This window comes from Saccoglossus kowalevskii, chromosome 16 (genome assembly GCF_978046115.1).
Source record: "Saccoglossus kowalevskii chromosome 16, keSacKowa6.1, whole genome shotgun sequence".
Classification (NCBI taxonomy): domain Eukaryota; kingdom Metazoa; phylum Hemichordata; class Enteropneusta; family Harrimaniidae; genus Saccoglossus; species Saccoglossus kowalevskii.
Window position 1 is genome coordinate 30,666,119 of NC_140656.1, and position 16,696 is coordinate 30,682,814.

The following is a 16,696-nucleotide window of genomic DNA, read 5'->3' on the forward strand; positions in this document are numbered from 1 at the left end:
GTTTATTGTGATTATCAAACAGTAATTTACATAATAGTATCACAATCTTCTAAATACTGAGTATATAGGATGTAAAAAGACATACAGAGTTTCCTACAGCAGCATTTACTTTTATGTAAATTTTTGCCATATATATATATATACATACTGGGGGTATGACATGTTATTCCTAAATTACCAATATATGGGAAACATCATTTTCCACAATTGCCATACATAGGAAACATCATTTTTCACAGTTGCCATACATGGAAAACATTATATAGGAAAAGTATTGTTAATATCTAATAAGAACCTCAGCTTGCATACAATCATTTCAGTCTGTAAATCTAATACTAAATCAGGATTTTTTTTCAGGAGATGCACACATTCTCTTTAATAAATAATACATTATTCATTAATACATGTAATATACTAGTAATGCTGATAGCATGATCATCAACACCTAGCTTAGTACTGACATAATATGTAGAAGAATTCAGAGTGCTTTATCTAATAAGATTGTACAGTCATAGTGCAGTTCTTTGATGCTAATCAGTTTCACAAAATTCAAGGGGTGTGACTGAAAATAACAGAGATGGGTATTCTACTAAGGTTTCTAGATTAGAATTTAAATGTACACAGGTCACTGAGAAAATTTAGCATTTAGCCTGACCTGCCAGCCCCTCCCCCTAATATCAATTTAGTGAGTACTAGGGATCAATGATACAAACTGACAACACATCAAGTACCCACTCTGTTTGAAATCACAGACACTCAATCAATGTTATGTGATTCAGCTTCAGTGTTACTATGGCAACAGTCAATATGGCTGTAAGTACGAGATGTAAGTAGTTAATCAGGGAAATTCTACGATAAACATAATATCACTGCCAACCATTAATATTGTAAAATGTAATGCCTTTTTTGTGCCATTAATTAAAAGTTGATCTAGTATATATGTTAGTGAGGGTCATGAGTAGTGGAGACAAGTAGTGATGTTCAGTGCATTGTCTGTGAGCACAATTATTTTACCAGACTTCTGAAGGTCATGCAGATTTATGCATGCATGCAAATAATTACTCAAAATTGTCATATTAATGTTTCTATCTGAGGGTACAGTGACCTGGGAACATCAGATTCACATGACTAATGTATGTGACATCAATTATATGCACAGAATATATCACCACGACTTATTGAACTAAACAGAATTCATCATGTCGACATATTAATATCATAATAGAGTTATTTAGTATGTGCCCTTCAAATAAGTAATTAATGACACAGCCACCCCAACACTAAGAACCTTTAATACCAATACATCAAGTTAAATTCCCTGCTGACATAATCATTCCTAGAAGCATTGTGAATACATAAATGAAATACGTCCACCTCATTTGTTCAAGGTTTTTCTGAACACAAAATATTTGAATAAAGTGAAGGAATTAATTATTTAATAGTTTTCAATTTTGATGATTGTTAAACACGTTAATTTGAAACCAAGAGAGTATATAAAAATGAAATTTAAATCCCAACAAATTTGCACTGGATTGAATGCTGTATTTCTGTTACAGTATCTATCTGTTGTAATCAACTATTACATATACTGTCATAGCTACAGAATTTTATTTTATCATAACGTTATTATTTTATTCTAGTCTGAGCTGTATCACCTGACTTAATCTCCTTAACAATGCTGTTGAACAATTCTAAACACAATAGTAAGACTGATCATTGACGTATACAATACAAAGACATGGCTCAGACATTAAACTGACCTTGAAATTTGTTATTTGTTCATTTTTAGCTAAAAAAAATTAAAAAACAAAATTTATTTCTTTAAAGCCCAGTTCAAATTTCAATGTTTATCAGTATGAGTCAAAATAGGCATACACATAAAAAGATGGGTTATTGAGAGATGACATTTATGAAATTTCATTATCTCAAGCTATTATGTTTGGATTATACCATTTTGATACAGGTTAGGTGGAGTAAGAGGGAGGGATACAGTAGACTAAATGAACCATGGTATCCATGTAAACTACCTGATGCATGTCATTTCCTAGATAACATGAACTCAGTAGGATTGAGTCGAGGAATCTACTATCCCTTGCAGCTGCATTAACTAATTGTTTTATGTATATTTTATATCATAAGATGTTTATTTAATGAACAGATATTATTAATAATTTTAATTATTACTCTGCAATTTTCTACTGCTACTGTGTACCAAATGGTGCATGATGACAGAAAGCCATAAAAATTTGTATATTTCGCTAATTTTAACAGAAAATACAAAAGAGTGAAAAATCAAACTCAGAGGTAGGTCTGAATACTGGTAGTGGCTTCCATGTATGAACATGTTCGCTTATATATCTTTATAAATGACCTTGAGGTAGAAAACATAATCTGCATTTGACAACAAAAGTATGCAGTATGGCATACTGTGTTAGTATTATCAGTAGACAAGTATGTATTATAACAAAAACAAACAGACTTTTTTTGCCAATTTTGAAAATCATTTCCAAAAGGCAACAGCTCTTGATCAATATTTTTGCACAAAATTAAAAAAATTATATGTAGTTACTTTATGAAACGTAACAAAAGATGAATTAGGTGCTCAAAGGGTTAAACAAAAATGAGAGCAAAAGTTTAGGTGTAAACAGAAAGGAGGATGAATTAAAACCAAAATGAACACTGTCTCAGAAAATGAAATTTCATGTTAAAATCAATCCCTGAAATGGTGATATTATAATACTAAAGAAGATACTCAGTTGATTACTCTACCCTGTATTAATTGATATTAACATTTTGCTATTTTGCTGATGAAGGATACATTACCAGTTATTTGATAATATTTATGTACAAGTATGAATCCATCTCAATGGTAAACAACTAAATTGAAATGTTAGTAATTCACTTGTCTAGGTACGCTTCTAGATCCCCAACACCATAGCATTTATTTTTCAGACTTAAATTTATCAAAAAAGTGAGACACTTATTAATCACTACTGGACTATGATGTTCTGGATGTCACACTTTTGTTAATGGATTTCTAAATATGACCACTAGAGGGCAGTTAACATATAAATGCATCAAGTGGCAAGATATGAAAGAACACTGCATTGTTTTATTTTCAAGCAATTTCAAACATTGAAATAGGCTCCTGTTTTCTGTGTGTTACATTGAAAAAAAACTAAATAAAAAAAAACCTGTCAGGGTTATGCCGCACAAGTGAAACATGAGTATTTAATTACATAAGTATTTATGTTTGGTATGTGACATAAGATTCACATATTGACTTGATAGTTAAACTACTTTATTTCCTATATTAAAAGCCTATGTAATGTAGAAGTCAAAAATGTAAATGTAATATAATCTTGCAAAGAATTCCTTTTAGAACCACATTTATTGAAACAAAATGGCCACCAGATAGCCACTTTGAATCTGATCTCTAATAAAGAAAGCAACGTGCATCAAGGTTATGTTCAACGTATGTGCCAAACTTGAACATAATCCATCCATAGACGACCAAGATCTAGTTCCAGAAAGACAGAAACGTTTTGCACAATTTGTATCACTAAACTGATCAGAAACAGAACATTAAATGAATACATGTGCATATGTGTGACATGATGTATATACAGAGTTTGAATGTGATTGGTCTTGACATCTGAACAGGAACTAATTTGAATGGGTATTTTTGGAGTCATTGTTTCGTAGGAGATAAAGTTATGGAGATTGAAGAAATTCTTCAAACATGTGCTTCTAATAAAGTAATTAAGGGTATATGAAAAAAAACAAGCTACCGGTAACATAAAATGTGAATTTGAATCAATTGCAGATACTGTCCTGACACGCCAACATACCCCGCCCCCCCCACACACACACATAATGTATGCTTGTTTAAATAAAATAAAATAAAATACAAATTTTAAAATAAATTGTTCACCAAATATTTTATATTGCAATTTCAGATGCTGGGATATTTATGTAAATTGATGAAGCATATTTCCTTATATGGACATCTGAACACCTTAGGGACATGAAGTTTATTATCCATGAATACATTACTTTTTATCATAACTCTTTCTGAACAAGATGGAATAATTTATTCAAATTAATGCAAATTTCTTCCTTTTATTCCCTGTGATGCACATTCAGTGAGAACCTTGGTCAAAACTTCTATATAATTGTGAAAATTGAAAATTTCACTTCACTAATCTCAGCTCCAGGCAGGAATGTTATGATCAATACCATTAGACAAAATGACAAATTAAATACAATTTTTTGCTACTACACATTTGCATAGTCACTCATCATTGCACCATTGTTACTATGGTAACATACACATGGAAGAAATTACCGAATTACTCCTGAGTAAGGCCATATTAAAATGACCAATTATCACGTCTACGACAAACCTAGAACATTCACTGTCTAAGAAAGGTCTTTTACTTAGACATTTCTTTTCTTGTGACCTGTTGTTCAGTTACTGTATGACAACAGTTGTTTGTAGAATCATCAAACAGCATTGGCTCCATACACATCAAATACAGCAATCTGCAGAAAAACAAGAGAATGTCACATTTACATACCAATGAGGGCACTGTTCAAATTTCCTGAAAACTTTTAACTAATAATTGCTTAAATCGAGTTGGTCGTCGCGCAGCATGTGTTCGAATTTCATGTAAATAAACAATGTATTTTACATGCATTGTATACGTTGCTATGAGTCCCATATCGAACAGGGCGCGGCACGACGACTGCCGCCCATTAAATTCTCTTGAAAGCAGATCATTAATATACATGAGCAAGTGATGCAGGTTGTTCTGTCATGCTATTCAGCTGTGATTGATTCCAACATGACCACGAACTTCAAACGAGTAAAAGTAAAATGTTAGAAAGAATGAGAATTGAACAATCAAAATACCAAGCTACCACTGAGGGCGCTATACTACTGCAGGTGTTCTTATCTGATAATAATATTAATAATAGTATTATTTACTAATAATAATGAAAGTTTTGAAGATGACATAACCTTCAATTTACTTTGAACCTCATCAAACAGTGAGTTTTTTTCTAAATTTTTTTTCTGCACAAACACTTGAGTTACAAAATCAAAACATTTCTAGAGATAAAAATTAAATAGTTGATATTATAGAATGCCTGCATTAGAAATGAAGAATGGTTTTAAAATCTATAATTACTAATAACTACTGTGATGTATAATTACTTTATCTTTGAGTTGTTGACACGTCTGTAACGCTACTGTGAAAAGTGTGATGACATCATTCAACCACGGTACGGCGCACTCGACTTGGTACTGAGCGGCTACTTCATAGCGGTATTGACCAACTTCACTGAAAATATTAATTACAAATTATGCTAGTTAACTGACAAAATCATATCAGCTTTTCATTTGACAGTTGGAACTGAACTCAAAATTTTTTCTGAAATATTATGTTCAATACTTACAAAGTGGAACCTAGCTTGGACTCAATAGATGTCACTGATGGCTTCTGAAAAACAAAGAGCGTATATAAAAGAGAGTTATAGTCATTCAGATGTGGTGTTAAATTGCTGTCAAAGATTCTACAGAGTCTAGGAAAGCATTAAAAAAAGCAGCCTGACAGCTGAGATAGAGAATTGAAGATATCATCACTAAATGAACAAATCTGAGAGAGGTCCACCTGATGTAGATCTACAAATGGCCGCCATTCATTAAAATACAACCATAAAATATAATATAGTGATGACACCCAAATACTTTTAAATCAATATATTGACTGGGAGTACAATTTATTATTCGAAAATAGCTTCCACCTTAATTGTATCATAGCTCATACCATAAATATGTATTTAAGAGGATTCAGTCAAAATAGGAAATTATTGCATGTCAGTTTTTTCATATTTTCATTATGATGGGTTCATGCCATTAGAAAAATTGGGGTCACTGAAAATTTTTCGAGAATCCATTCAGAATGTACAATTTATCTTATTTTCCCACATTGGTTTCTATGGTGATAGTATTTCGTCATATTTTTAAAAAATTGGTGACATAAGTTAGTGGATCTCCAGCATGATAATATATTTTCTTTATAATGTCTTTCCCATAATGTATTGCGCATATGCTCCGTAACATATCAATGTAACTGCTTTACCTGTGGTCTTGGTCCTTGTGCTGGAGTTAAGTAATACGTTGACATAACTAATTTATTGTGATGAACATAAAAATTTATAATTGAATCAACTGGCAATGGTGGGTTGAATGCCCGCTGCAAAAAAAAAACACAATAAAACTACTGTATTGTGCTTTCACAACCTGATACTTTTAGCAATGAAACACAAAGTGTTGTCCAGACTGGTAAGCTGCTACTGTGATGACTTGATAATAATCACTTGTATCCAGGAATATTTAAATCAGTAATACACATGGCAGGTGTCAGTATTTATTTACTATTTAAGTGCAAGTCAGCTGTTGACTTTCTCTTACAGCGTCAACAAACAAAATAGAACACACTTAATGAGAAGTGTCTTTGTTTTTGACAACTTACTTCCCACTGTCTATTCATTGAGATTTATAGTGGCAATTGGACACACAGGGGCAGAAATACAATTTACAGTGGTGAGGCAGTATCAACATAAAATCTACAGTCAAATGTTATATCGTCATGTCTGACAGGGAATCACTAGACACATGACTGCTCACCACCATACAGCCTCTTGTTTATTTTTGGGGGGGAGGGGTCTTTTTTTAATAAAATAAAATATAGGAATGTATAAATGACTGAAGCCGGGTTACTGCCGCTGATTTGATGAACCAACTCTGACACAACTGTCATGACCAGAAGTGTATGCATCAATGACTCCTCGTTGGTATTCTCAAAGTGATGTATAACCTAGTTCCTTCAACGCTGTCTTGCAATGCCAACATAAAAAAATCTCAAAGAATAATGTGAAACACCAGCGTGCAAAATTATAGTTTCCAATTTTAGTGAGTTAACGCTAGTTAGTGGATTATTAATGAACCTGTCAATCATTGCATCACGCACTGAACCCAGACATGCTAATACTCATCACCATCATTTGTTGAAAATCGCATAAATGTCTCATTCACACATTTTTCATTTGTCATTTTAGTAGTTATTTGAAATCATATGAATGTACCTGTATCATACGTAAAGAATTGCTGCTTTCTTTGTTCTTTGCAATGAAGTACTACAAATGCAGTAATTATTTGATGGGTTTTAATTTCACTATTTCAGTTGATAAGTGAAATCTGCTAAATTAAATCCATGTGAACTTGTAGAATAACAATAGAACTTATTCTTTTTCCGCCAAGTTCATGAACCCAGTGAAATTCCTCAAAACATCAATATCGAGAAACTAAATGTCAGTGAAAATAAATGGTTTTACAGTAAGTTAATTTTTACTGTAAGCAAGTGCACACAGTAGTAATACCACACATACATTCCCTTACACTGTGGCATCCAGTGACAGCATGTGACTTTAGTAACTTATATAATAATAATTATATTTTGTGAAATTACTCACCATGCTTTTATTTCTATATAATTCTTCAAGTGAATATTTTTTAGGTGACAATAAACTATTTCTGGCTCTTTGTAGACACACCATTAACTCAGACATTAACTGCAAGTACAAATGAACAAAGATGATTACTATTTGTAGACACACCATTAACTCAGACATTAACTGCAAGTACAAATGAACAGTCAAAGATGATTACTATTTGTAGACACACCATTAACTCAGACATTAACTGCAAGTACAAATGAACAAAGATGATTACTATTTGTAGACACGCCATTAACTCAAGACATTAACTGCAAGTACAAATGAACAAAGATGATTACTATTTGTAGACACGCCATTAACTCAAGACATTAACTGCAAGTACAAATGAACAAAGATGATTACTATTTGTAGACACGCCATTAACTCAAGACATTAGCCACTGGATAATGCACACAATAGTGCAGACTTGTAGATTAGCAATGTTCCATTAGCCATGTATTGTGTTTTTTGTGTACTTTTTCAATGTAGCAATAATAGTGGCCAATTCATGGCCATATAAATATCATTATATAGATATAGACTTATTGGAGCATAGAGCTAATCTAATTGTTATTTATATGCCGGTACCTGTCGGCATAATTCAAGTTTAATGTATACAGATGAATATAACAACCTAAACTGCCTTAAAATTTTGACACACATTGCCAGTCAACCTACTTTGAAATAAGATATAACTTAAATTCATTTTGATATGCCAACGCATTTACAACATCATTTGTGAACATGGTATTTCCATATTGGAAATCACACGATCAGGTGACCAGTGACGTCATCCCCAGGCACTAGTTGATGTACTAGTCTCCCTAGGAAACTAGTAATTTCCCTGGTGCTACTATGGTAATTTAGCCGATAACATGTGATCCTGTTTTGACCAATTACAGTACAGTACTAATGAGTGATGTGTTATAATATATAATAATTACGCTGGTTCTGACACCCCCATTCAAAGAGGGTTAAGCTCTGCCATGTTTAAACCTCTTTACATTGATGTAATGTGTTCACATCTGGTTTTTTCAAAAAAATTTGTCTCTCACGAACTTCAACCAGTTTAAATTTTTATAAAGCAAGTATGAAGGAAAAGCCGTAAATGGACAGTGTGAATGTGACAAATGCAGGAATCTGAGTGACAGTCAAGAATGGACAAAGCTTAGAAAATAAAAAATAATATTACATATGTAGCAGTTTATTTTGATTCGTCCCTGAAATCAAAATCGGTATTTCCACAACCCATATGCAAATGAGGTCTGAGAGCAAACAAAGTAGTTTCTTCAGGAGTACCGCTTTTCAAAATAAACAATATTTAAAAGTACTATATTTTCCCCTTGAGGTACATGAATATACTTGCCGAGTGAAATGAAATTTGAACAACAGTAATGGTACTTTTAGGCAGTCACTTATTTTGACTCAAACTAATTTGCATATCACCCATGCAATAATGTTTTTGGTGTTTTCACAGTCAATATGCAAATGAACATGGTATTTCCATTGGCTACAGAACTATTTTATTTTGTAAACACATTTTCGTCTGCTATTTTTATCCGGTTCAAATTTTTGGCATGTCAGGTGTACTTCACATGGAATACTATGATTGGGAAAACTTAATGTATGTTGATCACCTGGAAATTGAGTTATATAAACCTTGAAGGGCTCTCGAAAGATCCACCCGCTGTAAAATCAGCGATTACTATAGAGCCGCAACCGTCAACATTGAGATACCAGGAGGTTTCTGCTGGTGTCGTTGCGGCGTTACTGAGTTCCAAATAAAGATTATTAACGCCAAATGAGCAACATTTTAACCGGTAACCAAGACTCATCATCCCGTAAGTGGAGTACCGTACTTGCACGGCATGTTTGCCAATGCACAATTCTGTGGAGGAACTTTTAACTTCAACATATAAACTGTGTATCATAGTCGTCCAGTTCAAGTTCAGGTTCTGTCGTGGCCCCAACTAAACGTCCATGAGTAATTTATTCGGACAGTGATTCAGATTAAACGTATGATTATTTTATTTCCACACAGACAGTGACACGCGTTCTACACTGACACGCGTTGCTAGGGCGTAACACTGTCTTGGAATATATTAATGGCCAATGGGAATGCGGTGTATTCTGCTGTACTGTGCTGTAAGTACGGCCGCAGGATACACCGCATCACTCGTGAAAATAACTTCCATATGCAACGAAAGCCACGGGGAGGGTGTGGGGTTCTGTCATAATATATGATGAGAGGATACTTACTGTTATAACTTCCTGTGCAGTTTGAAAGTCGGTATGTTCTCCTTTTAATGCGATGAAATCTACAGCACATTGTAAGTGATTGCCAGCATCCTGTACCTGCATATTAAATAAGACTGTATACTCAGATGTTGGTATTGTCACTTTATATAAACAACATCTGCTGATTATAGATATAGCCATAATTTTAATTAGCTCATTACATTTCTGGTACTTTCATTGTCAATAGCAGCTAGAATCAACGCAAGTATGTCAAGGAGAAGTCTATACTATCACACAACTGTATAGAATCACAGGGGAACTCATTCTTTTTGCTTGCCCCATAATATACATACACTATATACTATACTATATATACTATTTTAGAATCTTTACATGTGTAACGGCAATCATTTTGGCCATTGCATAGCAGAAGTCATGCAACCTTGTACTGCCTTCGACAGACATTTTCATTATACTGACATAGTCAGGAGGCCATGACCAGGACAAGGGCATCAGTCGCAGAATCTAGAAGCACTCGTTCTAAATCAAAGCTGAGACCGAACGTGCTTTAGCATACAGAGCTGACGACGATGTCATAAAAAATTGTCAAATTTCGATATTGAAATTCGTTGTTCTTGGCAATGGACCATTATATTTTATGCCGATTTTAGTATTAAATTCTTGTTATCTAACAATTTCTCTTCTTTTTAAATAGTTTCAATCTCTTTTATTCGTTCTCGAAAACAACATTGTATTCATATCAATGGTATGGAGCCTTGATGCTCAAAAATGGGATACATTACCTTGAATAATCTGCTGCAATGACATCTTAAAATCAACTGGTATTGATAATGCTATTATATAATTTGGTTTTATCCAGTTTAAGACCACATTGATTGGGTTTAATCCAGTTTAGATTACACTGATTTGGTTTGATCCAGTTTAGACTACATTAATTTGGTGTGATCCAGTTTAGACAACATTGATTTGGTTTGATCCACTTTATACTACATTGGTTTGATCCAGTTTAAATTACATTGATTTGCTTTGACCCAGTGTAGATCCATTGTGGATCTACAGAGCCACAGCTAGTTTTGAACCACAAAAAATGTCATGTTTACCTGCTGTAACTTCCATGGAATATCTTCTTTAATGAACGTTCTGTAACTTTGATTTGCATGCCGATGTAACCTTATTGTGATGTCCTGCAACAAAACAAAAAGTTATAAACTGACAAACAAAAATAATGAGACAGTGGCATTTTTAACTGTGCATGTATCGAATTAACTGACAAACTATCAACAAACAAGCCATGCATGGCACAGTCCATGTTAGTTTAGTTTAAATTTAAGAAAGTTTTGTTTATAGTAATATAGTTGGAACATAGACATGTCAAGCTGATGCTTGATTATGACTGCTTTTAACATTAAAAGTGGTACGACATTCAGTCTTCTTGTACATGTATCTGATCATCAAACAAATACTTGTCCATATTGAGAGATATTGCTCTGGAGCAACATCTGTATATTTATGATGTATAATGAATATATAAAATTTTAACATAATCAATCAAAGCATGTCAGAGATATGGCACTAGAAACACATTGATTAAAACAAAATGGCCACCAGTCAGCCATTTTGAATCTGATCTGAAAAAATATGTGCACCAAGGTTCTATAATGTCCGATGTATATACCAAGTATGAACAAAATCCATCTGTAAACAGTCGAGAAATGCTTGATTTTGATGATTTTTCAGTACAAATATGCCCGCCATTAGGCCATCTTGAATCAAATCATGAAACAAATTGATGTATAATATTATGTATGATGTGTGCAGTTTGAATGTAATTAGTCAAGGCATGCCTAAAATATAGGTCTGGATGAATGAATGAACAAACGCACAGATGTTTATCTATTAGTCCCCATTTTCAGACGGTGTTCGAAAGGTGACTAATTACATAACAGACACATTTGGAACAAGAAGAAAACAACAGGCATTTAATAGACATAATAAACAGAAAATATATTTCTATTATTGTTGTGCTGCATTTACATAGCTTAGAACAAGAAAATAATGTTACTTACAGCATGGCATATATTATCCCCGAACACTGTGATGACTCCTTTAATATTGTCACTGCCACTGTAATAAAATATGGCATGATAACAATAATATTGCATAAAATCTTGAATTGAATACAATAACTGCTCCACATTAGAAGCACATCCATACCAGAAATGCAATATATAAAACTGACACACCTATTATGGCATGCTCAGAAACAATATTTGTAGATTCCTGTAAGTTGTACGCTCTAGCAATGACACGTTTCATGTGAAGTAAATGGGTGTAAGGAAGGCTGTCCACAACATCTATATTGTTACAGCACCTCGTAACACAGCACTATGAGCCCATTCTCCTCCAGCTAGTCAAGAATTTGAGGCTGAGAACAGAAGATACTGTGCTCTAGTGTCTATAGTGGTATAAAGTAATTTATAAGTTAGAGCTACCGGTAGTTTTGTTTTGGTGTGCTGGGTACAGGGGATGAGAAATATTTACAGTGTATAGCAAGAGTGTGGCAGGAGGGCTACTGAATATTGAGTTAAAAACAACTTTTGTACACCGCATTTAAGTGTGGTGCCTTCTAACATCATGATATTTTTGACAATACTTTGTAATGCAAGGTGGGATGTGTATGTACATATACATGTGTATTTGATTCTATATGCACAGCAGTCTCAGTGGAACTTATCGGATTCTCAGAATAGTAAGCGTATTCATCCAGAACAAAGCATTCAACCGAAAGAAGTACAAATTGGTTATCAGGTAAGTGTGAATCATGTGATACCTATGATGATCAAACATTCCGTGAAGCAACTTTTACAAGATAAGTCAGGTTTTAAAGCTAGAGATGGGCAATGAGCAAGCGAACAAGTTAACAGTTGATACAGAAATGGACACCAAATAGGCAATCACACATACTTTACAACAGACTGTATGAACCCATGTCGGGCTAGGATCAAAACCAGATTACTTTTAATTCTATGACAAGCATTTATCCCATATTTCACCACTCCAGGAGTAAATAACAATTCATGGAGTGACAATACAGCAGAGCATGAAATTTAAATTATTCATTTCAAAGACCCTAGTATTATGAAATCTATGAAAGCATATATAGGACACACAGCATGTGTATGCAAAGAACAGGTTTTCCATCACAATACAGTAATACATGCAGCAATTGGAACAGGGACAGGTAAGTGAAAGTAGTGAGTGAAAGTAAGTAGTACCGGTAGTTGAATCTGTAGACAACAGCATTATTGGAAGCAGAATCCAATAGTTTTCACTGCTGAAATGATAGCAATCACAGGCAGTAAAGATGAGAGAATAATAACTGGACTATCAACATATATGGGTTGACACATGTTAGAGTAGGTTACCAACAGCTTCTGAGTCAGACAATACCAGATGTGCACATGTTGTCTAGTATCAATGAAAGAATGCAAGGTGTTTTGAGGTTCTGCCAGTGAATTATGATGTATCGATAATGGGATTTGTCTGAGGTTCTGTCAAAGGGATTAGGGTGTAATGGGATTTGTCTGAGGTTCAGCAACTGGATTAGGATGTAATGGGATTTGTCTTAGTTTCTGCCACTGGATTAGGGTGTAATGGGATTTGTCTGAGGTTCTGCAACTGGATTAGGATGTAATTGGATTTGTCTTAGGTTCTGCCACTGGATTAAGATTTATTGGGATTTGTCTGAGGTTCTGCCACTGGATTACGATGTAATGGGATTTGTCTGAGGTTCAGCAACTGGATTAGGATGTAATGGGATTTGTCTTAGTTTCTGCCACTGGATTAGGGTGTAATGGGATTTGTCTGAGGTTCAGCAACTGGATTAGGATGTAATGGGATTTGTTTTAGGTTCTGCCACTGGATTAGGGTGTAATGGGATTTGTCTTAGGTTCTGCCACTGAATTAGTATGTAATGAGATTTGTCTGAGGTCTGCCACTGGATTAGGGTGTAATGGGATTTGTCTGAGGTCTGCCACTGGATTAGGATGTAATGGGATTTGTCAGAGGTTCTGCCACTGGATTAGGGTGTAATGGGATTTGTCAGAGTTTCTGTCACTGGATTAGGGTGTAATGGGATTTGTCTTAGGTTCTGCAACTGAATTAGGATGATATGGGATTTGTCTTAGGTTCTGCCACTGGATTAGGGTCTAATGGGATTTGTCTTAGGTTCTGGCCACTGGATTAGCATGTAATGGGATTTGTCTGAGGTTCTGCCACTGGATTAGGATGTAATGGAATTTGTCTGAGGTTCTGCCACTGAATTAGGATGTAATGAGATTTGTCAGAGGTCTGCCACTGGATTACGATGTAATGGGATTTGTCTAGGTTCTGCCACTGGATTAGGGTGTAATGGAATTTGTCTGAGGTCTGCCACTGGATTAGGGTGTAATGGAATTTGTCTTAGGTTCTGCCACTGAATTAGGGTGTAATGGGATTTGTCTAGGTTCTGCCACTGGATTAGGGTGTAATGGGATTTGTCTTAGGTTCTGCCACTGGATTAGGGTGTAATGGGATTTGTCTTAGGTTCTGCCACTGGATTAGGGTGTAATGGGATTTGTCTTAGGTTCTGCCACTGGATTAGGGTGTAATGGGATTTGTCTTAGGTTCTGCCACTGGATTAGGGTGTAATGGGATTTGTCTTAGGTTCTGCCACTGGATTAGGGTGTAATGGGATTTGTCTTAGGTTCTGCCACTGGATTAGGGTGTAATGGGATTTGTCAGAGGTTCTGCCACTGGATTAGGGTGTAATGGGATTTGTTAGAGGTTCTGCCACTGGATTAGGGTGTAATGGGATTTGTCAGAGGTTCTGCCACTGGATTAGGGTGTAATGGGATTTGTTAGAGGTTCTGCCACTGGATTAGGGTGTAATGGGATTTGTCAGAGGTTCTGCCACTGAATTAGTATGATATGAGATTTGTCTAGGTTCTGCCACTGGATTAGGGTGTAATGGGATTTGTCAGAGGTTCTGCCACTGAATTAGGATGTAATGAGATTTGTCTGAGGTCTGCCATTGGATTAGGGTGTAATGGGATTTGTCTGAGGTCTGCCACTGGATTAGAATGTAATGAGATTTGTCTGAGGTCTGCCACTGGATTAGCGTGTAATGGAATTTGTCTGAGGTTCTGCCACTGAATTAGGATGTAATGAGATTTGTCTGAGGTCTGCCACTGGATTAGGGTGTAATGGGATTTGTCTGAGTTTCTACCACTGGATTAGGGTGTAATGGGATTTGTCAGAGGTTCTGCCACTGGATTAGGGTGTAATGGAATTTGTCTGAGGTCTGCCACTGGATTAGGGTGTAATGGAATTTGTCTTAGGTTCTGCCACTGAATTAGGGTGTAATGGGATTTGTCTAGGTTCTGCCACTGGATTAGGGTGTAATGGGATTTGTCTTAGGTTCTGCCACTGGATTAGGGTGTAATGGGATTTGTCTTAGGTTCTGCCACTGGATTAGGGTGTAATGGGATTTGTCTTAGGTTCTGCCACTGGATTAGGGTGTAATGGGATTTGTCTAGGTTCTGCCACTGGATTAGGGTGTAATGGGATTTGTCTTAGGTTCTGCCACTGGATTAGGGTGTAATGGGATTTGTCTTAGGTTCTGCCACTGGATTAGGGTGTAATGGGATTTGTCTTAGGTTCTGCCACTGAATTAGGGTGTAATGGGATTTGTCTAGGTTCTGCCACTGGATTAGGGTGTAATGGGATTTGTCTTAGGTTCTGCCACTGGATTAGGGTGTAATGAGATTTGTCTGAGGTCTGCCACTGGATTAGGGTGTAATGGGATTTGTCTTAGGTTCTGCCACTGGATTAGGGTGTAATGGGATTTGTCAGAGGTTCTGCCACTGGATTACGATGTAATGGGAATTGTCAGAGGTTCTGCCACTGGATTACGATGTAATGGGATTTGTCAGAGGTTCTGCCACTGGATTAGGGTGTAATGGGATTTGTCAGAGGTTCTGCCACTGGATTAGGGTGTAATGGGATTTGTCTGAGGTCTGCCACTGGATTAGAATGTAATGAGATTTGTCTGAGGTCTACCACTGGATTAGGGTGTAATGGAATTTGTCTGAGTTTCTACCACTGGATTAGGGTGTAATGGGATTTGTCAGAGTTTCTGTCACTGGATTAGGGTGTAATGGAATTTGTCTTAGGTTCAGCAACTGGATTAGGGTGTAATGGGATTTGTCTTAGGTTCTGCCACTGGATTAGGGTGTAATGGGATTTGTCTTAGGTTCTGCCACTGGATTAGGGTGTAATGGGATTTGTCTTAGGTTCTGCCACTGGATTAGGGTGTAATGGGATTTGTCTTAGGTTCTGCCACTGGATTAGGGTGTAATGGGATTTGTCTTAGGTTCTGCCACTGGATTAGGGTGTAATGGGATTTGTCTGAGTTTCTACCACTGGATTAGGATGTAATGAGATTTGTCTGAGGTCTGCCACTGGATTAGGGTGTAATGGGATTTGTCTGAGTTTCTACCACTGGATTAGGGTGTAATGGAATTTGTCTGAGTTTCTACCACTGGATTAGGGTGTAATGGGATTTGTCAGAGTTTCTGTCACTGGATTAGGGTGTAATGGAATTTGTCTTAGGTTCTGCCACTGGATTAGGGTGTAATGAGATTTGTCTGAGGTCTGCCACTGGATTAGGGTGTAATGGGATTTGTCTTAGGTTCTGCCACTGGATTAGGGTGTAATGGGATTTGTCAGAGGTTCTGCCACTGGATTACGATGTAATGGGATTTGTCAGAGGTTCTGCCACTGGATTACGATGTAATGGGATTTGTCAGAGGTTCTGCCACTGGATTAGGGTGTA

At 35.7% G+C, this 16,696-nt stretch overlaps 1 protein-coding gene across 1 annotated transcript in view; it reads right to left on the reverse strand.

Moving 5' to 3' along the window:
* Positions 1 to 3,914: 3,914 nt before the first annotated feature.
* LOC102804762 (protein rogdi homolog) overlaps positions 3,915 to 16,696 on the reverse strand; it is a 33,513-nt gene continuing 20,731 nt past the window's right edge. Inside the window, exons 5-12 of the mRNA XM_085491652.1 lie at positions 11,889 to 11,946; positions 10,923 to 11,006; positions 9,823 to 9,918; positions 7,540 to 7,638; positions 6,147 to 6,260; positions 5,461 to 5,504; positions 5,219 to 5,345; positions 3,915 to 4,545 (exon numbers count right to left, since the gene is read on the reverse strand). Of these exons, the coding sequence (XP_085347778.1) occupies positions 4,507 to 4,545; positions 5,219 to 5,345; positions 5,461 to 5,504; positions 6,147 to 6,260; positions 7,540 to 7,638; positions 9,823 to 9,918; positions 10,923 to 11,006; positions 11,889 to 11,946 (661 nt within the window). The 3' untranslated portion in view covers positions 3,915 to 4,506. The remainder of the gene's footprint in view (positions 4,546 to 5,218; positions 5,346 to 5,460; positions 5,505 to 6,146; positions 6,261 to 7,539; positions 7,639 to 9,822; positions 9,919 to 10,922; positions 11,007 to 11,888; positions 11,947 to 16,696) is intronic.